Source organism: Embiotoca jacksoni, unplaced genomic scaffold, assembly GCF_022577435.1.
Source record: "Embiotoca jacksoni isolate LCO1_2020_lvr unplaced genomic scaffold, fEmbJac1.0.p SCAF_15, whole genome shotgun sequence".
In the NCBI taxonomy this organism is placed as follows: domain Eukaryota; kingdom Metazoa; phylum Chordata; class Actinopteri; family Embiotocidae; genus Embiotoca; species Embiotoca jacksoni.
Window position 1 is genome coordinate 8,174,116 of NW_027185285.1, and position 22,088 is coordinate 8,196,203.

Here is a 22,088-nt window from a genome sequence, read left to right on the forward strand (position 1 = left end):
TTGAGTTCTACGACTGGTCCTGCAAGTGCTCTGGTACTCATGACCTCTGGCTGATGTCTACAAGATTTGACAAACGTTGACACATATCCAACATATTCAGTTCCAATTGGCGAAATGTTTACCAGACGTGGTATCTCAGTTGGCTGGCCTCACGACTCTAGCACCGCAAGTGTGTTTCCATGGTAACCATGTATAGTATTGAAAAGAAGAGCAATGAGAGTGAGAGAGGAAGAGACACTGAAGCTAACCCTGAGCTCTGTAATGTCTTGCTTTTTTCTCCCCTTCCTGTCTGTTATTTATTTTGCTGGCAGCGGTCACTTAAATATCATAGAAGAGTAATGTTAGCTTGATTGCTTGGAGGATTTGTTAAACACTAAAAAAAAAAAAAATCGTCAACTCTGTTCTCAATCCTTTAGGATGCGCATATTATTCATTTAAAAAAAAAAAAAATGTTGCAGGGTCCATATTACGAATGCTTTGACACCATTTGCCACCCATTGAAAGAACATGCATATTGCTTATGCAAAGAGTTTAAACCAGATCCAGGAAGAATGAGCTGTAACTGGAACCTACCTTACTGTGTTTTAGAGTAGAGGCCGAAAAACCCCCACCTCAAAGACCCCAAATGTCTTGTTGATGAAAGTTGAAGGAGTGTATGGAACCTGGAAACTGTAGAACTTTATGACCTAATGTCTGTGTTGTCATACAACATGTTAAACATGTAAGCATGGTAGTCTGTCATTTGTGATATCATCTGCTGTGATGAAATAGGCTGTCAAATAAATCTGAATTCTCCAAAGATGTTTACTCTGCTGCTGTATTTTTTTTTTGGGAACATACAGTAAGAGGAAGCCCATTAGTATTTCTCAGTTGTGGTGCACGTTGATGGCTATAATTAATAATACGTTGACTCATGAGACAAAACTGCTGATGAAGAGGGAGTTGGGTTTCAGAGTGTGATTGTTGGCTGTGTCATCAGCGGCCTCATGCCTGGACAGAGTTGAGGGCAGCTTCACCAGATTCAACTGGGATGTAATCAGCACTCGAGCAGACAGAACGCAGAGTTCCAGCTGATCCTGACAGACGGTATGCATCATTAGGCAGGCATCAGAAACAGGAATCTGACTGCACAAATTTCACATTACTCATTCATTCATGTAACCAAACATACAATCAAATGGACGTTTTTAAATAACAGCAGAAAAAATTTATTAAAAACTGCTTGCTTAAATACAGCACTTATCTCACAGACATTTGTGTGCATACCCAGTCCCACATATAAAGTTTATTCATTCTTCCTCAACCATAAATATTTGTGCATAAAGCAAATAAATAAACATTTGTTCATGCAGTGACTTGCAACTCAAAGGAATGCTGCTGAGTAAATGGCACACGACCCAAACTCTATTTGCTTATTAGTGGCAGCTTAAGGTGGTGAAATACGACAGCTCAACGTCTGTTGCTCTGTAAAGAAGCATCAAAATGTAAGCTTGCAAATCTCACTCTTTGTTTATGGTACAATGTGAATTAATACTTCCAACCAGCAGAATATTGTAGCTGTTATGCCAGGCACACAGCCACTACGGTCAGTTTGATGGGTATTCGAACCCAAAGCTGTCATACACTCCGTTAAAGGTATAATCGACAATAGATGGCCCTTTGGTAACATCTAGAGGCAGTTATAGGAAACTACACCAACATCAGCAAGTGTATATCATGCTTAGCATAGGATTAAACTTGCATTTCAAACTCAGCTCTGTTCGGGACCTGATGCAGTTCTTTGGAGAAAAGACATGATGCTACTGAAACACTCTTTGCCACATTATAAACAATCTTAATATGCGGCCTAACAGTGCACTATAGCAAGTGTTTATGCCTCTGCTGATTTGGGGAAACAATACCATTGATCATACTGATTATATGCCCTATTAGTGTAACACAGAAAAAATAGCCAGCTCTGTATCAATATTACGGATTTATTGGTAGCTCATTGTGGAGCTTTCTAAGTAATTACTGAAGCTAAGGTTTTTTTTCTTCTTCTTCTTCTTTCTGGAGCTTTAAATCTAAGTAGCAACTAAGGTAAAGGAAGAATGAATAACACTGGTCAAAAACATTTAAGAATTCCCAATGAGACTTACACTTTTTTTAAGCAAGGAAACTGTAAAGTAATGTGCACCTGCATTCGTCTAATAGGCAGTGCTAATTCAGATATTTTTTGTAATCACTGTTTTCTACTTTTGTCCACTCAAAAGTGATTTGGAATTATACTTTAAGAGCACCAAAGATGAAGTCGATGACGGAGTTAAGGGGACAGAGGGTATTATATATTTTCTCCCTATGCACAAATTTGTTTGTTTGAGGATTTCATCATATATTTTAATCTCTGACCCCAGTCACTCCCCGGTGGTTCTTATTATATTCTAAGGTGTAAATGATGAATTGTGTCATGCAGGCTTTTGAACCACCAGATGGTTACTACTCTGCCAACTGAGTGGCAGATATGATGCAGATACTTAGAATAGATGCAAAACATGCTGATAACTTCCCCCTGATCTCTTTTTGTAGTGGCATTGCTGCCCTCTGCATCGTCACCATAATGTTTTTTGTTGTTGTTGTTGTATCAGTACTTACTAGAACAAATGAATTATGAGTTGTGCAGATTTGACTGCCAGAAATAATACATTGCAGTACAAAAAAAGTACCATTTCATTTGAACATGAAGTTACAGTAAATAAGGAAATGATAGGTTTCATGTTTAGACCCAGTATGATTTAAATTCGATAATGTTTTGAGAATTATTGTCATGTTGCTCCGTAATGGTCATCTGTCAGAAAATATATCAGCTGTGCTGTTATTATATGTGATTTAATGCTGCCTCCATGAGGAAGAAATAAGCATTGCATATGGAAGGAAAAGAGCTCAGTGGTGTCTGTACAACTAAACTATATATATACAAGCGCATCATACAGGAAACATTTAAAACGTGGGTTCTATTATATCATATCTATTTATTTATTCATTCATTTGTTTGTTTATGTATACTAAAATCAATATATGCTTTGTCACCTCATATCATCTACTGAAATAAATACATTTATTTTTGTAATTTATGAGAACAGACCGAGAGAAACACACAGAATTTCACGTGCCAACATTAGAAATTCTAAATAAAACTTAAAACAAATTGGTAGTACCGAGCCACAGTGATTAATGAAACCATTTGAAGTACACACACTTTTTTAATTTTATTTCCGAGGACATAAAGGATATTAAAAAGTAAGTAACTTATGCCAAAAGTAGAATATTGTCCGGTGTTGGGAAGGTTACGTTTGAAATGTAATAGGTCACAAATTACTATTTACCCTTTAAGAAATGTAATAACTAATGCAACTAACTAACTTATCATTTACTTATTATTGTTGATAACTTTCCTAACTAGTGTTTTTAGCTGTACAACAGGGTTCAAAAGTCCAAAACAATAAATTCTAACCAGGCAGTAAAAACCTAACAACAGTACTCAACATTGATTTCTGTCAAACCTTTATTAAGAGTTCTTCAGTATAACTTGAATTAAGATTGGAATGTTTTGATTTTAAAGCACAACCACCAAAACAAATCTATGTACAGTAGATCAAAACTGACTGCAGTGAAGAAAAGAAAAAATATTACTGTAACATCAAACCAATTCTACATTCAGGTCAACTCCATGCTGACTAATTAATGGGGCTGGGTACTGTTTACACATTTTAGAGCAATGCACAATGATTTGAATGGCAGATGAGAGACAGAGCAAATTCAACCAAAACATCCAATCAAAACTAAAGCACAAAGTTGAGGTCCTACCGACAAACAAATGGAACCTGGCTAAATGTAGACAGAAAGAATTCCTGCGCAATAAAAACATACAAAGAAACACAATGAATATTATATTCTACAGCTTTTTCTTTTTTCTACTGAAAAATAATTGATTTAAATGTAACCTGTTTGGAATCACCAACATTTTGAATAGTAACTGTTATTTCATTACATATTTATCTGTCACTGATTAAGTTTATTTTTTAATTTAATTACATAACTCTGTTAGTTGCGAACAGTTACTCTGCAACACTGCTATTGCCTTTCAACGATAAACAGCAGTAAGTAGTTGTTTTAATGCTAACATTGCATGGATGTGTAGGCCTCCGATATACTGTGGGGTAAACTGGGTTAAACTAGGTGGATCTTTGCACTCCTGGCTGCAATGTCACCAGTATATTCATTTCAGTTTAAAAAAAAAGTACTTGTTCCCTATGTCACTCTGAAATAGTGTGCAAGATAAATGATGATGTAAATGACAGAGAATATGTTTGACTGGGCACATCCTTGAATTTGTCTTGTAAACTCTAACACACGTCAAAGTGTCCCAGCTCTAATGTAAATATAATGCAAATGGAAAGAAAAAGAAACAACTTCAACGTGAATGTTTTTACTTTTTTGTTTTTTTAGACAAACTGTCTGACGGTGTAAGCAGTAACAGGTTTGTAAAAGCTCCCACACCCAAGCAAATTACACAGAGAAATGGTAACAAGACTTCCCAGTGTGGTATAACACCAGGAGGACTTCCTCTATCATGAGCCTCCGTTCAATAAAACTCAATGGCTACATTTATCAGGTAAGGAAAGGTACAAGGAGAGAGGAAATCATAAAAACTCAGATTTGTGCTGAATAGCTGCTACGTGAGCTGCATCTCAAACTTATTCAGTGTAATAAAAGTATTTAATGGTGTTAACACAACATGAACTGTTGTAATTTACATTGAGTAAAACCTAAACAAAAACTGAAAAAGAGTACTACTTTCATGGAATTATTTTTAATTATTTAATTTATTTAACATTTCCTTTTCAATTCTTTGGCAATAAAAATAATAGTAAGCAAGCAAACAACACTCAGAATATAATACAGGCCACCCTCTATGATCAATGAGTTAATATTTCTAAAAAGCACAAATAATAGTGCAATATAGTTATAGTTATATTTGGTCTATTATATGTATCTTCTGCCTGCTTCCATATCACTCCATTAAGCTTTCTCATCATCCCTCCTTCCCTCATCTCTCTGTTCCTCGGGTTTGTCAAAGTCCTCAGAAACTGAAGGTGCATCTTTCTGTTAAAATAAATCAGATTATTATTATAATCAGTTTACCCATTAGTGTTCTTGAAATGGATGGACTGAGAAATTGATATTTCTATGGCTGCTTGCGATCATGTATTGCGTTTACAGAGACTCACCACAGATCTGTCTTTTCCACAAGAGCCTGTCAGCCACCTTATGTACTCCTCTCGCACCTGATAGACACAGTTTAAACACAAGTCTACAGTTTAGTTTGGTTTTGAAAAAAAAGGAGGGCAAATCAAAACATTACAACAAGTGTGTAATAAGTGTTACATTGGAATTAATCTATTGTCAGATGTTCATTGAAATGTGAAAGAGCGAGACAAAGAAAGTACAGAGTGATCTATCTAGAGATTACCTCCTTGTTGAGCAGACAGTGTACGATGAAAAGAAAGGTGCCCTGCTGGGAGTTGAGGAAAATGAAGAGGACCTGGAAGAAAACGTTTGTCTGGTACAGACCCAGAATCCATGTACAGCCCAGAATGACGAACTGGGCCAGGATTTTGAACACAATCACCCTGGAAAAACATACAGTAAATGGCCACAGAGTAAAGTATTTCAAACCCTTTGATTATGTTGACAATCAATTAACAGTTGACAAAATACATTTGATAAAGGAAGTGCTGGCATGTTTTCTAATCTGGACCCTGATCTAAATGCAAATCTAAACCCAAATGTGACCAGTTTCCAATCCCTAATCCAACTCTAATTGGTGTCTATGTCAACTACCATTATGAAATCCATGTCAGTTTATACTACTTTTCACTCTGCAGAATGTGAAGTAAGAATATAAAATTGTGTAATATATCAATACATTCTGCATTAATTGTCACCTTCAACTTTTCTGAAAAAAATACAAGGGTGGGATAACCTTAAGCACTCATACCTGGTGTCTTTGGATTGGGAAACATCACTTTTCATGTTGGCCAAGGTGGGTCTCAGACTCCACATAGTAGCACAGAACAATATCCAGTTCATCTGAAATAAAACAAAAAAAAACAGCAACACACAGGCTGAAAAAATATCTGTTTAGCATCCAGACACATTTTCAACTCAATTGCATTAATTCCAACCCCTGTCCCTTTTATCTGATTTGTTCTGCATTGCCTGGCATTGCAGGATGCTTCAGCATGTGTCCCATAGACAGTTTTGTCTGTGGATTGCATCACATTTCATTGTTCCTCACCTTAAATCCAGCAGGGCATTGAGAGAATTTCAAAAGACACATTTTGTATCACCTTTAATATTTTGTCAAAAGTCATCTAAAAATAAGTCCAGAAAATGTTACCAGGCTAAACTGACCCTCAGCTCTTATTTTTGTTGAAAAAGATAGGATATAGTTGCCAATAGGCAAAATACTCACTGCAAGGATTACAATAACAGGGCCTGTTAAAGCCCAGTTGAAATTGCGTTGTGTAGAGAGCCAGCAGCTGCAAAGGAATGAAAGAAATAAACAATCCTTTCAACTTAAAACACCATTAAACATATAAAAAGATATGAATGAAAGCATTTGTTGATGGTAGTCCTACTCACACCTCAGCCTCTGTAGCACCATATCCATCAGAATATACCAGTGCAGAAGCACCCACAATCACAAATGGAACACCATAGCCAATCAGGTAGAGAAGTGGCCTGGGGAGGCCGTCTCTCTGGATGACCTGCACCTTGGAGAGCCTTCGAACCAGCAAGTAGAGCTGTATGGCCTCCAGCAACATCCACACAAAACTCGCAACAACTAAGAAATGGAGAAGCCCTGCCATGACGGTGCAGGCAAGCTGTTGAGACACATAAAGGAAACCTTGACTTAAATAAATTAAAGTTAAACCTTTATGCAAAGTTGGAAACATGCACAAGAGAAAATTCATAGATATTTCTTTTAGTTTTTGGTCAAAGTTAATAAAAATGTGAGGACCAGTGAAGAATATTGTTTAAAACATGAACAAATATTAGCAATATAGTTTTTACCTCATCTTCAGTATATTCGTCATTCCACAGTAGTAGTAGATGTGATAAGGAGAGACTGAGACAGAGGTGAAGACGGGCTGTGTTGTTAATTTTGGGGTTCCAGCTGCATAGGAGGAAGGTAAAGATTGCCAGACCAAAGAAGAATAGTCCGACAATCACACAAATCCGGTTTAGCCACTCTAAGAACGGACTTTCTGGTGGAGGCTGAAAATGCAGATATACATAAAAAGATTTAATAAAATGTAGAACTATAGAAATACAGTAGAATTATTGTGAAAACCATTAACACTGTTTGCCACGTCACATCTGTGGTGTTTAGGGCAGATAACTAAGAACACAAACACATTAACTCACAGCATTCTGGTAAAATCCCATCGTCTCCCCCAACACACTACCATATTTTTAAATGTGTCAATGCATTCTCTGACCTTAAAAACCTATTTTATCATTTTCATAGAAATCTGATATACCTCGCCAATCTGCATGATGAGGGCAAAGGTAGAAAGGTGGGAGCAGCTGCAGATTGTGTAGTTTTCATCAGAGTATGTAACCCAACAGCCCTTGACTGACCAACTCCTGGTCTCTCCACTCATTTCTGTGTTATCCTCTTCTCCCTCTTCTTTGTTCTTGCTTTTGTCTTCCCAGTACACACAAGTGACTATACCAGATGCAGGTACTTTCTGAAAAACCAAGAGAAACAGAGGCAGGAACAATGAACAGTCTGCGTGTTTTTCATTGGATTGATAAGATAGTTGTACAATTGAGATACTGCAGCTGTACCTTCTTGTGCTGGATGGTAAAGTTGACAGGCTCTGTGAGGTTGGTGTGGTTTAATTTTGGTAATATGACCGTGAAAACATCCGAATACATCTCTGTCTTGTTCTCTGTTTTGAAGTATTGATGACTAAGAAGACTCTCCATCCCATTCAGTGTCATGATGGCAGCTGATGCAGAACCTTGGAGTGTCCACATCACAAAAGAGCATGGATTTAAGACAAGGTTTTCATTTTGGCAATGCTGTAAGAGTCATATTCATCTTAATAATCTACTCTCTCACCATTGTTGGCACTGGCAAAAGCCTGCAAGTTGATTTCCATGATTTGTCCTTTAGTGGAAAGGGAGGCCCTGCTGTTGTCATCACTCCCTGGACCAATGGCCAGTAGGCTCAAATCTTACACATGGATGAGAATTGTTTTACTTCACGTTCAAAAAGACTTCAAATGTAGCCCGTCAGGATAATGGAACTGCTCTTACCTACTGTTGAAGTCTGCACTGATGTTTTGGTTTGATTCTCAGTTGGTGGAATGATTGCAGAAATCAAAAGGTCTGAAATGTCGAGAATCACACTGCCGGTCTCCCCATCTCCTTCACTACTCACCCTGATTGTTCTGGCACGCGGTCCAACACCTGATACCTCCTGCAGGAAATACAATCTATGAAATCAATAAATATTACAAAAACAGAATATTAAAAATAGTATGAAGTTATAATTCTGTTGGATAGGAAGTACCATGGATGAAGAAAAGCAGTTTGAAACTGTCTGCAAAGACATCAAGAAGAACAGAGGAAATGGTGTTAGAGAAAACATAATTGCAGAGCATCACATTATGTATTTAGTCAGGGACTGTGTCATCTGTCTCTACATTTAAAACAGACCTAGCTACAATCGTGGATGAATTTGTTGGTACCCTTAACAGCTCATTGAAATAAACCTTCATTGCTCCAGAAAAGTGATGATATCAAAGGGGATTTTTCATGTATATGAGTATAGCAAAGACTGCATGAAAAATCACACATTTTTGCTTCTTCAACAAAAATTATTCAGAAATGGCTTCGACAGATTTGTTGGTACCCTCAGAAAAAGTTTGACATCATTCGATAACAGTTCTATTTTACACTAATTGTTTTCTTTGCTTGGTATCACACATCTTTAATCTCGTAATCATCATCTTGTAGTCATTTCGCTTATTTAAATGGAGGAAAGTGTGTCATTGTGAGCACCAAACTGAACACGGAGCAGAGAAAGCAATTTGGTCAGTTTTAAATTATTTCTGAGAGTATTGAGTTTTTCTTTTGTCAATGAAGGATACCAACAAATTCACCCATGACTATATGGCTTGCTCTAAGATTGTTACCAACAGTAAGTCATAGTTTTCAGATACATACCGCTTCTGGCAAGGTGACACCTGTGTTGTTCTTAAGTTGTTGATCCATATTGCCAAGGAAAGCTCCCTCTTTTGTCTGACCCTGCAATGAATGGGTGAGCTGAGTATTTCTTTACTATACTGAATAGTGAGATTTCCCTTTTTAGGGAACTAAAGCTTTATTTTAAGAACCTGAAATTTGCTTGCTTTATTATTATACTGAGATACTCCGACATATCTTACACGAGAAAGAAAGTTGGACATATCTAGAAGAAAAATGTCAATGGGTCTTACCTTAGCAGGTTCGATTTCATCGAGAATATCTTGAAGACCTGTCAATAATGTAGAAAATATTGTATATGAACTATCAACATTTTTATAAATCTTAATTATCTTTAATCCTTACTTCCCTTACTTTTACAAAATGAGATGCCTATTTCCCACACGATTCCAGTTGAGGGATAGTATCCATCAGGACAAGAACAATAGAAGGTGCCCGGTACATTAGTACACACAGTTTGTTTGCCACATATACCAGGTGTCTCAGTGCACTCATCTATATCTGTAGAGGAAAGAGAAAACACACGGGAATTTTTTTTTTTTTTGGTTTTGGTCATTGGATCCATTTGCTGCATATCGGCATGTCAGAACCACACTGTGCAGAGATAGTGAACAAGAGCACGCACCTGTGCATGGGTTAGATTTGCTGGCTATAACATCTGGCTTGTTCAGCCGATAACCAGGGAAGCAGGTACAGATATAAGATCCAATTGAATTTTGGCAGTTAGAATTAGGGCCACAGACTGTTGCATCTTCGACACACTCATCGATATCTATAGAAATATACAAATTAAAATAACATATTAAACAAAAGGAGACATACATACTTGTCAGAGAAATCACAAAAGTATATATGCATATTACATAGCACTCTCTCACACACATTTTAATCCATGTTCTCGACAGAATCTTTTGAGATTATTAAACTCCCACCAAGATCAGCCTTTCTGTGTTCCTGTTTTATTTACTGCTACCTCATGAGCCCCTCACATAGCTAGCAGTTTACATTCAGGGGTGACCGTCATTTTGCCTTGCCAACATTAAAGGGTTGAGATTATACTTTTTAATGAACTGCAACCTGCATGTGCGGTATTACATTCAAATTTTGTTAGTTTAAGATCAAAGAATGGCAGGTTATACAGCTAACTCAATGATAACACTACTTTTGGATAATGAGCTATACTAAGGTCGAGTGAACGGGAAATATTTTAACATATTACACATGCTGTCTCGTAGACCCTTCAGCCATAACATTAACACCACTAACAGTTAAGGTAAATAACATGAATTTGTTTTGACACAATGGCATCCGTCTCAAGGTGAAATATATATTGCAGCAAGTGAACAGTCAGTTCTTCAAGTTAACGTGATGGAAGCAGGAAAAAGTGCATGGGTTTGAGGGATCATCACTGAAATGGCAGATATTGTAGGATATTGTATAATTTGGTTATTATACCAAAAGAGGTCCAAGGAATGACAACCTGTGAACAAGTGACAGGGTCATTGGCATGGGATCCCCACCTGTAACTCTTCCCACAGAAGGGTTACTGATCCACAAATTGCTGAAAATCTTCAATGGTGTCTGAGATAGAAAGGCATCAGAACACACAGAGCATGGCACTTTGCTGAATATTGGGCTGCGTAACCACAGACCAGTCAGAGTGCCAATGCTGACAATGCATGTTAATGTCAGAAGTGGGCCATGGAGTTTTGGAAGAAGGTGGCCCGGTCAGATAAACTTCACTTTCTTCAAATCATGTGATCGGCCAAATACCTTCTTTTGTTTCATAGTGAAAAAGTGTATACAAAAGGACAGTAATACATGCAGAGAAATGTTTAAAGTTTTAGGTTTGCAAATACCGATACAGATGTTGGTCTCGCTGGGATTTTCGTCTGGTTGAGTCGGTGTGTAGCCCGGTTCACATGCACAGGTATAAGCTCCAGGTGTGTTGGTGCAGACAGAATCAGGACCACAGACAGTTGAGTTGAAACACTCATCAATATCTGAAGAAAGAACAGTTGTCGTAAGTAAACTGAAAATTGGCTACTGATTTTGTCATTTTAAGCTCAACATTTTCATTATTTTTGACCGCAAATTTGTGGACCACAAAAAATGTGGATTATTCATTGTGCTCTGCATGTTGCACTTTGTGTGATAAAGCCAAATGCAATAGACCTTGGCAAATAGGGGATGCATCAGGAACAAGGTGATAGCCTTCATTGCACTTGCACACATAACTTCCTGGATTGTTGAGGCATTCCCCACCATCCCCACAGATATTGTCGAGACATTCATTGATATCTACAGGGAGCAAGTAGCAACAGGCTCATATTAAACTCCGAATACATTTTACAACCAGTATACACGTGATATATAGGCAACAAAGCAGTGAACATATCAATCTAATATTTTAATGGTACCTGTACACTGGTTGGACCCTCCAGGTGGTAGATCTGTCCCATTGAAACCCTCCAAACAGGCACAGATGTATTCTCCAGGGATGTTGATACAGTTGGAGTTAGGACCACAAATTCCAGCAGTTCTCTCACATTCATCAATGTCTGACAAAATGGGACATTGTAAACAAACTCCACACTTCAAGAGCACATAAGGCCTCTTTATGTACGTCTTATATGTACCCAATACAATAGGATGCATGCACAATCCTATGTCCAAACAAACATGTCCATGTACTCGTCCTGAAGATTATAACTTCCCATAATTTCAGAAACTTGTGACATTAGGGTTGCTTATTTTATATAAATATATATCTTTTGAGTTGGATATCCTGTACTTACCAACACAACCAAATGAATCTGGAGTAGGTAGGTGTTCTGGGGGGATTTCATACCCATTAACACAAATACAGCCCCCATCCGGAGTGCACTCTGCAAGTGGTCCACAGGAGTTTGGCTTACAGTCATGATGATCTAAACAGAGATAAAATGATTATAGAATTATCACATAAAGAATGACAATTTAAAAAAATAACCCTTGACCAACCTTTATCACTTGTAAAAGTTAGTGAGTATGGGCAACTAAAGAAACTTTGATATTAATTATATGTAGTCACAGATATAGAACATTTACATTGTTTATTTAAAGTAATGCAATGATAATGTCACATCTTATATTATAGTGGTCAAGGTGTTTGTTGTTGGTTTCCAAAAATAATAGATAATTTAAAAAAATAAACTCCAATGATATAAAATAATAGATACAATAATAATATATTAATGACTAATCAAATGACATCAATAGAAAAACTGTATTTATTGTAACTTTTTCTTGAAACTGACAGTCACACAACCCAGAAATATTTGTTGCCATATAGAACTATACAAAGAGACTGACCATACCACACATTGAGAAATTACTCTTTATATTTTCACTATTTCAGCCATTTGGTAAGCAAATGGAAAATAAAGCACGCAACACCATTCTTGGAGAACTTTAAATTTCAAATGTTAGATTAAGTTATTAATTCTGGATTCGACAGAGCTGTTAGCTTTAATTGGGTGAATGTATTTAGTACGTTTCAGTTTCCTTATTCCTGGCAAGTTTGAGATAACCTGAGAATGTTGACAATTAGCTTTGTGGAAAAAGCAAGAGAAGTCTTTCATGTCTTGACAAAGAAATAACGGGATTAAAAGAGTTAGCTGCAACTCACAGATTACGTAACCCGTAGCAATGGCGACAGAGTGGCGGGATAATGGTTTGTGCACGTAGAATCCTCCAGGACACAGAACCACACTCACATAAACACCTGGCCCAAAACAAGTTCCATGATAAGCATGAGCAGTCGCTGTTGTGGGGGTTACAGACTCAGTTGTTGGATATGGAGTTGAAATATACGTTATATGGCTTGTGCCACCCCGGTTGTTATCAAAACAGTTTGAAACAACTCTGTCTCCCCCAATCCCTGTGAAGCGCCACCAATGATTAACAAGATGTCCATCTGTTTTCGGAAAACCAGGGAAAGAAGTAGATGTAAAGTCTCGGTTGCGCCACGAGTCAGTTAGGTTGGTGTAGCCATCACAAGAACCTGCAAGTAACAAGTAAACAGTAGTAGTCATCATGGTTATTTCACCCAATGTTTGAGGATATTTTGCTGTGTCTCTATTTAAATGGTATTAATCCGTACCAGGAGGAAAATCACAACACACAGGGATGATAAGTAAACCTGAAAAATAGAGAAACGAGAGTGAAGAATTTGTCGGTGCTTGGCTTCTTTTTTTTTTTTTTTTTTGCAATATATTGTGTTCTGTTTTTACATTTTCAACAGCAAGCAGCAAAAAAAATAAACTTGACACTTATGGTTTTATGGTCCCATTTTGTATAAATTCAGATGTCCATTTCTTTTTTTTATATAAAACTAATCTAGATGCCACATAAATACCGTGAAAGTTTAAAAATGTTCAGTCCAAAAAGAAACATACATATTTAACAACGATGCTGTTTGGAGTTCTAGGAAGAAGCTCAAGACAGAATATGTAAAAGTATTGAGATGGTTTTTAGTACTTAAAACCACAAAAATATCTTCTCATGGATATGAAGCAAATAAAACACACAAAAAACTGTAGAATATGCGACATTTAGGTTTTTAATGCCATATTTTGATGTTCCTTCAAGTACCAGTCATTTCTTCAGAATACTTTCATGAGAAGTCATGAATCATATTATGTTCCATCACTAATAACACTATTTTCAAATGAATACTAGCAGCAATGGCATATAGATTCAAAATTAGGACTAGTCAGATATAATAATAATGACAATAAGCTTGGAGGTTCTCATATCTGTATAAAAAATACAAATTCACTTACCCAGGAAAAGTGACGATGCACAGTCCATCATGACATGTCAGGTCCACAGATCAGTCCTGACTGTGTGAAGTCTTCAATGTAAAACTTGCCCACTGACCAAAAATGTTTTTATGCAAATGCTAAAAACATGCAAATTGGCTGACTTGCGGTGCTGAATATGGTAACAGTGGACAAGATAAATATATGCTTGGTTTATAGCGTTGGATGTACCAGATTTACAGGACCAGGCTGTGTTTGTTAATAAAACACAAACCAAAACCTTTTTTTTATGTGACCCACTTCGGAAGTTGTCAAACCTTTGTTTTATTTGTAAAAATGAAATAAAAAAGAGGGAGATTTCAATGCTTCTCCACTTTTAGACCACATCAGGCCAGCTCTAGATTAAAAACATCTTTAATTAGACTGGTCAAATCTGGACTACATTATCCCAGAAAACCTCCAAGGCTCTGACAGTTTCAGATTCGTGAACTCTTTCGTGTTTCCTTGAAGATGTACTCTGTCTCATTTTTTTTTAAAAACAGAGAAACAGAAAAAAAATTGAAATACAATTAGAAAAACTTCACAAATTGTTCAATTGATTTATTCTTCAAAGTATTCTTTAAAGAAAATCTAGTTGTGGTTTATATGTGGAAAAAAACAATGAAATCTTTAATTGTTTTGCACTTTAAAAAATAGAATACAGATTTAACAAATTTTAAATTTTGTTTTAAAGAACCTTGAGCCACTCTGGGATAATCTACCCAAGTCAACAGCTGTTTTTTTTGTGGGGTTTTTTTGTATTTTTTTTTTTTTTACCTGGACCAGGTCTAATGTGTTCCAGACATAAAAACAAACAATCAAAACAAAAACATTTGAAATTTCCCTTTTTTTCCATTTTCAGGACAGAGAAAAAAATGTGGGATTGAAAAATTTGAATGTGGGTTCACGAAAGGCTTTTTCTTAACCACAGAAAGCTACGCAAAAAACTGAAAATTGATTGCTCAGAGCTCGAAACTAAGTTTCCTTTAACTTTCGCCTGATTGAGTTGATTAATTGAGATGTACCGCACGTTGCCAAATTAAATAGCCCTATTATTGTGACCATTTTAGCCTCTGTGACTGTCAAACTCAAAGCTTTATCACAGTTCCATTCTTTATTTAACTGATATTAGTGGTTGTTTCATTCAGTCTGCTTTTATACATTTTTGCACAAGTTTACAATGTTGTTGTTTTTTTCATTGGAAATATAGGTTCTCCTCATGTCAGGTTTTAAAATAGGCTTTGGCATATATTAACTGTTAAATTGTGCCTAATGTATGATTAGATTTTCAGTCAATATAATTATTATCCATATTGCCCTTACTGCAGGTTGTAAATTGAATCTAGGTTGTCAAATCTTTACTTTACTATTTATTATTTATATATATATATTTCTTTCTTTCTTTCCATCTATCTATCTATCTATCTATCTATCTATCTATCTATCTATCTATCTATCTATCTATCTATCTATCTATCTATCTATCTATCTATCTATCTATCTATCTATCTATCTATCTATCTATCTATCTATCTATCTATCTATCTATATGTATATAGATATAGATATATGTTTGAATATTACAGTGTAACACTTAAAAAAAGATATGATTACAACAAATAGTCACTACTCACAAGTCACGTATCCCATTTGGTCAAGTGGGTGACCGTTTGGTTTGTACACATAAAATCCTCCAGGACAGAGAGCCACACTCACTGATATGTGTGCACCATGACATCCACCATGGTAACCATATGCAGTCCCTGTTGTTGGGGTCACAGACTCAATAGCTGGATAAGTGAATGGAATAAAAATAGTGCGCCATGTGCCACCATAGTTGACTGATATACAGTTTGTAATAACTCTGTCTCCTCCAAACCCTGTAAAACGCCACCATTTATTAAGAAGCTGGCGATCATCTTTAGGATAACTTGGGAAAGTTGAAGATGTAAAATCTCGGTTGCGCCATGGTTCAGTTATGTTGGTGTATCCATCACAAGAGTCTGCAAAGATGCAAACAGTTATTTCCGTTACAATTACTGTAATACAATTATGACTTTAAAATTCAGGACTATTTCAATTACAGTCATTTTGCCTTGAATCATGTCAATAGCACTCATACCTGGTGGAAAATCAGTTGTAACAGGTGTGACAAGTAAAACTAAAATGAAAATAGAAAGCAGAAGGTTATAAAAACTAAATAAATAACAGCATCTTTAATCTGGCATCATGCAGTTTTTTTTTCATTCTATCAGAAATTAACAAAAATGTCTCCTTTTAAATTGATATTAAAGCATGAATAACAATTTAATAGAAGTTGATGATTCTACATAATTGCCCGCAGAACTTAAAATACACTCTTCAGAATGTACTTCAACAAACTCACATTATAAACACTTAAGTGATGTTTCTTTTAATACAAATTATTATTTAAAAAAGAGAGAAAAAGCAGTTATTTTTCATATAGAGTTAAAATGTTCGTATAGACTGCTCAACTACTTATAGTTGAACTACTCGGTAAACTACTTTCAGATTATAATTTTGGAAGTAATCAAACATCATTTATATGAAAAGATAAAATTACTTACCAAACAATGACAAAGCACAGTAGCTCACAGACTCCATGACAAATCTGCTGATCAGTCCTGACAATTCGAAGCCTACACTATCAAATTTGCACAGCACCCAAAATATGTTTTTCATTCTTTGCACATGCAAAGAAAAAATGCAAATTTACATCAAAGCTGAGAAACAAATGCAGTCACTGAGCACCATGTATTACTAATGCATGCCAGGACTGATACCAAGATATAATAAATCAATGTCTTAGTGCTGCATAGACTGTGTTCTGTCTTTTCTGTTTATTATGTCAGATTTGCAGTGGGTACATAGATGTTGTGAGCCTATTTCCTTTATCCTTTTTTATTTGTTGCCAAATAAACACATCACGTGAGGAAAAGTATACATTTTAGTAGATTTGCAATGCAACCAAAACTTTTTAACAAAACTTTTACAAAGTACAATGAATACAAACTTGCCCACATTTGTGGATAGTGAAGTATTTATAGATGGTACACTTTATTTATTTTATTTTTACTTTATTAATCCCAGAGGGAATTTTTTTTCGCTGCAGCAGCTTCTCGGGGGTGGAGCTGCGGCAACAGGCTGCCACTAGCGCGGCGCCATCTAACCTGAGGTGCATGTTTTTTGGGTTGTCATCCGTTAAGTTCAATAGAAAAATCAATTTTATGTTGGTGTTATCCCACTGCAGCTGTCCCTTTAAAGAATGTGCAGAATAGACAGGAAATAGAGGATTTATCAAATCTAATCTATGTTCGAAGAGGAGATTGGACAATAGGTTACTCATCTGACTGCTGCACAGACAAGAAATATTCACCCCAAATAACGCAAACAACAAGAGATTTAATTATAACACAAATGTATTAAACGATGATACAACAAAATTTAATTTTCACACATTAAAAAGTGTCCAAGCAGGTAATACGAAAATCAAAAACCTCTGAGATATCAGGTACTAACGGAAAACTGAAAAAAAAAATTTAAAAAAGAGTTTGTGTTCGCAAATCTCCTACCGCCCCTCCTGTGCACAATTAAATGTCCAGTGAAATGGACTCCAGGTGAATCGTGATGTCAGTTTGATGAGATGAAGATCCCCTCGGGTGAAGGTAGACAGGAAGGTGAATGGAGATGGGGTGAGTGACGGCAATACTAACTGTCAGTTGATCAAAAGGGATACCTGTCAAGATGATGCACATATTGAATTTTCACAACCACTCTGGCCCACTTTGAAAGGCTTCTCACATCATTTAAAGGATTGATCAGAAAGAAAAGGAATTAAACTAGAAATAAAAATATATTACAAAGCTCATGTAGTACTGAACTGGCAATGCTGATGTTGATGACACAAAATATCATATGTATTCTTAAAAGGTATGTCAAAGTTGAACCATAACTGTTTTTGTTTTTTTTAAATCAGTATAATGTACATTTTCATGTTATGTTTCACAGTAGCTGTTCCCCAGTCTATTGTGCCTCCTGTTAAAAACTAAAATGCACTCGTCAGTTGTCTGTCACTGAATTCAGATTTAAATTCATAAATAGATTTTAGAATAACTTTTAATTGAGAGGATATTGTGGCCTTACCAGATGTGTAGTATGTAATATATCTCATAATAAGTCACTCTTAATCTCGATAAATAATGCAATTTTAGCCATTATGTATAATATGAATTAACTCACCAAGGATAAGTGCAAAGGTACAGCAGTTCATCATGTCAGCTTTCCCTCCACCAAACATCAGTCAGCACTCTTTTAGCCATGTACATATACTGGAAATTTTGCAAATTTACACAGTACCCAAAAACTGTTTTTACAAGTTTTGGGGCCGATGCAAAAAAAACTGCAAATTTACACCCTTGGAAAAGCTTAGGCTTAACACCACTCGCATCAAGACACAAATAGGGAACAGAGCTCTGAGTGTCACATTGCAACCCATGATATTTTTAACAGGGAGACAAACTACTGAGCTTTGCTAAATAAAACAAAATAAAAACTGGAGTCATTGAGAAAGAAATGGCTATCATCCAGAATATGCATTATTTGATTAGGATTAAACCTACATGTATTCAATTACTCTCATTTGGATTTCAATCTGTCTTTCAAGAGAAAAATTAACAAAGAAAAACATTCAAAGTAACACAAACACTAGATCATCAAAACCAGTTGATATAAATGGATTGGGGTATCAATAAAACTAATTACAAAAAATTAATTACAAAACTCCTAAAAAAACATTTAAAAAAAAGAGAGCTCTAGTTCCAGATCCTAAATTAAATATTGAACCAGACTAAAAGTGTGGAACCTGTTAACCTATAACGTATTAGAATATGAACCAACAAAACTTAAAAAAAAACTACACATTTATTTTTTTATTTTTTTATAGTGGTGTGCGTGCAGGTCCAAATATAATAACCAATAACCAAAATGTTTCTCTAAAATTTATATTAAAGCATGAATTACAATCTATTCATAGCTGATGAGTCGAGATATTTGCCCACAGAACATATCTCTTTGGAGGCGAAAGAAAACGTTGGTCAAAAACACTTGAATAATGTTCTTTCGACTAAAGTTTTGTTAGTTTTGGTCGAAGAAGTCAGAATGCTGCTTATGAAAAGATACTTTTTGGTTGCGAATCAAAAGCTTTTGGTTGCAAATTAAAAACTTTTGTTTGCGAACCAAAAACCTTCGCAAGTTGAGTTGGATGTAGTGGGCGGGACATCTGCTCATGAAGAGTTTCTATTGGTGGGTTTGTCACACAGACCTTGCTCCCTCCAACAGCAGAGGACTGTGTGTTGATCTACTTTGAGGTCTGCTTATATTATATTGATCTCCTCTATTGAAGTGCTTTAATAGTAACAGCATGACTTTCACTTTGGTTATTTCATGTTGTCAATGCCGGTGGCATGAGGATCCTGTTGGCAGATTATGGTGGTATGCTGCTCGTATTTCCACCGGCGTGTGTACAGCCATGCTGTGTGGTTCTAAGTCAAACCCACCAATAGAAATTCTCCATGAGTATATGTCATGCCCATGCAGAACTAACTCTGCAAGGTTTTTGCTTTGCAAACAAAGGTTTTTGATTGGCAAACAAAAGTTTTTGATTCCAAAAATTGTGCTTCTAAAAAGTGTAGTATCATAAGCAAAATTTATTTTTACTTACAAACTTTATTTTGGATTGCAGTGTGAGAAATTTGCTTTCAAAACTGTCGTTTTTTGGTGGGGTTTTTTGCTTGCATAATTAAGACACGTAAATACCTTTATAATTGTCACCTTTCCTTTTCTTAAGTAATGTACTTAGTATTGCAATAAAATGTTTGGCCCTGTGACTCTGTTCAGGATAAAGCGGGTATAGATAATGGATGGATGGAATACAATTTTGGGATTTTTTTTTTTTTTTTTCAATTTGGTATTTTGGCCAGGACTCTCCATGAAGTCAAAGTCATGATTCCTGATCAGGCAATACCTGGAATAGTTTAGTGCAGAACACTATATTCATTATCCAAGGCCTGTTACAGCACACCACATAAACAGTTACAAAGAAGGTGTTACATCTCTGTCTGTTAAGTGTCTTTTCTCTTATTTTGTAATATTCTGGTTTCCATTTCCTGTTTTATTTTGTTACTCACCTCTTGTCTTGTTTCAGATCACTTCACTTACAGTCCCTAGTGTTTCCCGCCTTTGTGATTGTTTGCCCCGCCCTGATTGTCTCCACCTGTCCAATTGTCTCCACCTGCGTCCAATTGTTTCCCCGCCATGTGTATACCTGTGTCTTTCCCGCTTGTCTTTGCCAGTTCGTCATAGTTCAGCTCTTCGTTCCAGCATTCTTTTGTCAGTGATTTTTTTCAAAGTGTATGTCCAAAGATCTGTTTTTGCCTGCCCCTTGTCAGTCCCTTTCCGTACTGGATTGATCTCTAGTTTTTAACGTATTGATACCTCTGCTTGTGACTTTTCTGAATATTGTGATTGTATCTGGGCATGACTGAATACTGAGTTGGAACGTTTAAGGTATAACACTGTGCATTTCTGTAAATAATAGGGAAAACTAAGGAGCAAGTAGAAGTTTATTACAGATTCCAAACAATAATTTGAATAATAAGCAAAAAGCACGTAAAATATATAAATGAGTTCGCAAAGATATTGTTTTTATGTCATATGATAATCATCTCAACAAACTGATTCATAGTACAGACCCAAAGCTTACATTGGCAAGTGTGCCCTCATGCAGTTATTGACAGAGCCAACCGGAGATAACCTTCATTGACAAAAATAAAAGCAATATTGATGACAACTTGTTTGCAAGTGAACATAATCACAAGCAAAGCTGAAGTACAGTTGGAGACCACAGCAAAAATGGTAACAATACCAACATGTAATGAGCTAGGGTTCAAAGTGAATGAGGTTTGTGTTTCTCCTTTCTATTTTACCACTCATCTCATCAACATTAGTCATTTTGTTGTTCAGCCTTGTCCAAGTCCTCAGAGACTGATGACACATCCTTCTGCTAAAAACAGTGTTAACACTCACTTTATACCCTATTTAAAAAGGGGGAAATTAATTCAAAACAAGACCTTTTGGAAAAAAACATTTTACAGGTCAGTAAAACAAAGCAGTGTTTAAACAATGCAAAATATACAATATTGACTCACATATGGCACAACATAGGTTCACCCAGGATATGATTTAATGCTAAGGAATCATTAGACAGGTAGTGGCACTGTGACTCATCCTTTTTCCTAAAATATGATGTACCTTTTTTATATGTTCAGTATGCAATCAGTACGATTAGGCCAAGTAATTAGTTTTGTTTGTCATCTTTTGTTTGTCTTTTTACGACAATTTGGACGACAAATTATAGTGTGGCTTTTTTTTTTTTAACACGTCAAAGTGTCCCAGTTCTTATGTAAATATAATATAATGTTTTTACTTTTTTGTTTTTTTAGCAGCATGTTTGTGAAAACTCCCACACCCAAGCAAATTAGAAATGGTCACAATTTAAACAAGTCAGTGTTATATCACACTGCAAGGATTTCTTCTATCATGAGCCTCCATTCAATAAGATTCAGTGTGTGCCACATTAATCAGGTAAAGAAAATTATGAAAATCATTAAAAACCCACATTTGTGGTGAATGATTACCACGAGCTGCTTCTTACACATAATTAATGTTGTAAACACAACATGAACTGTTGTACTGTTGTATTGTATGGCGTGTTAAACCAGACAAACATGGCAAAAGAGTACTACTTTCATTATATTTAGACATACTTAAAACATTTTACTTTTGGTCCTTTGACAATAAAAATAACAAGCAAGCAAGCAAAATACACTCAAAATATAAATATTA

General features: G+C 35.9%; 1 protein-coding gene across 1 annotated transcript; it reads right to left on the bottom strand.

The window, feature by feature from the left end:
- Positions 1-911: 911 nt before the first annotated feature.
- LOC138197751 (adhesion G protein-coupled receptor E1-like) lies at positions 912-17,941 on the bottom strand. The gene is made up of 23 exons (XM_069148636.1): positions 17,923-17,941; positions 15,800-16,168; positions 12,120-12,251; positions 11,742-11,882; positions 11,497-11,622; positions 11,181-11,324; positions 9,947-10,093; positions 9,676-9,822; positions 9,555-9,592; positions 9,283-9,363; positions 8,627-8,656; positions 8,371-8,533; positions 8,174-8,287; positions 7,897-8,072; positions 7,835-7,837; positions 7,587-7,796; positions 7,117-7,320; positions 6,685-6,926; positions 6,515-6,581; positions 6,038-6,129; positions 5,510-5,669; positions 5,268-5,324; positions 912-1,076 (listed from the first exon to the last, which is right to left on the bottom strand). Exons 1-23 carry the CDS (start codon positions 17,939-17,941, stop codon positions 912-914), a joined length of 3,027 nt encoding a protein of 1,008 aa, XP_069004737.1.
- Between the last annotated feature and the right edge of the window lie 4,147 nt (positions 17,942-22,088).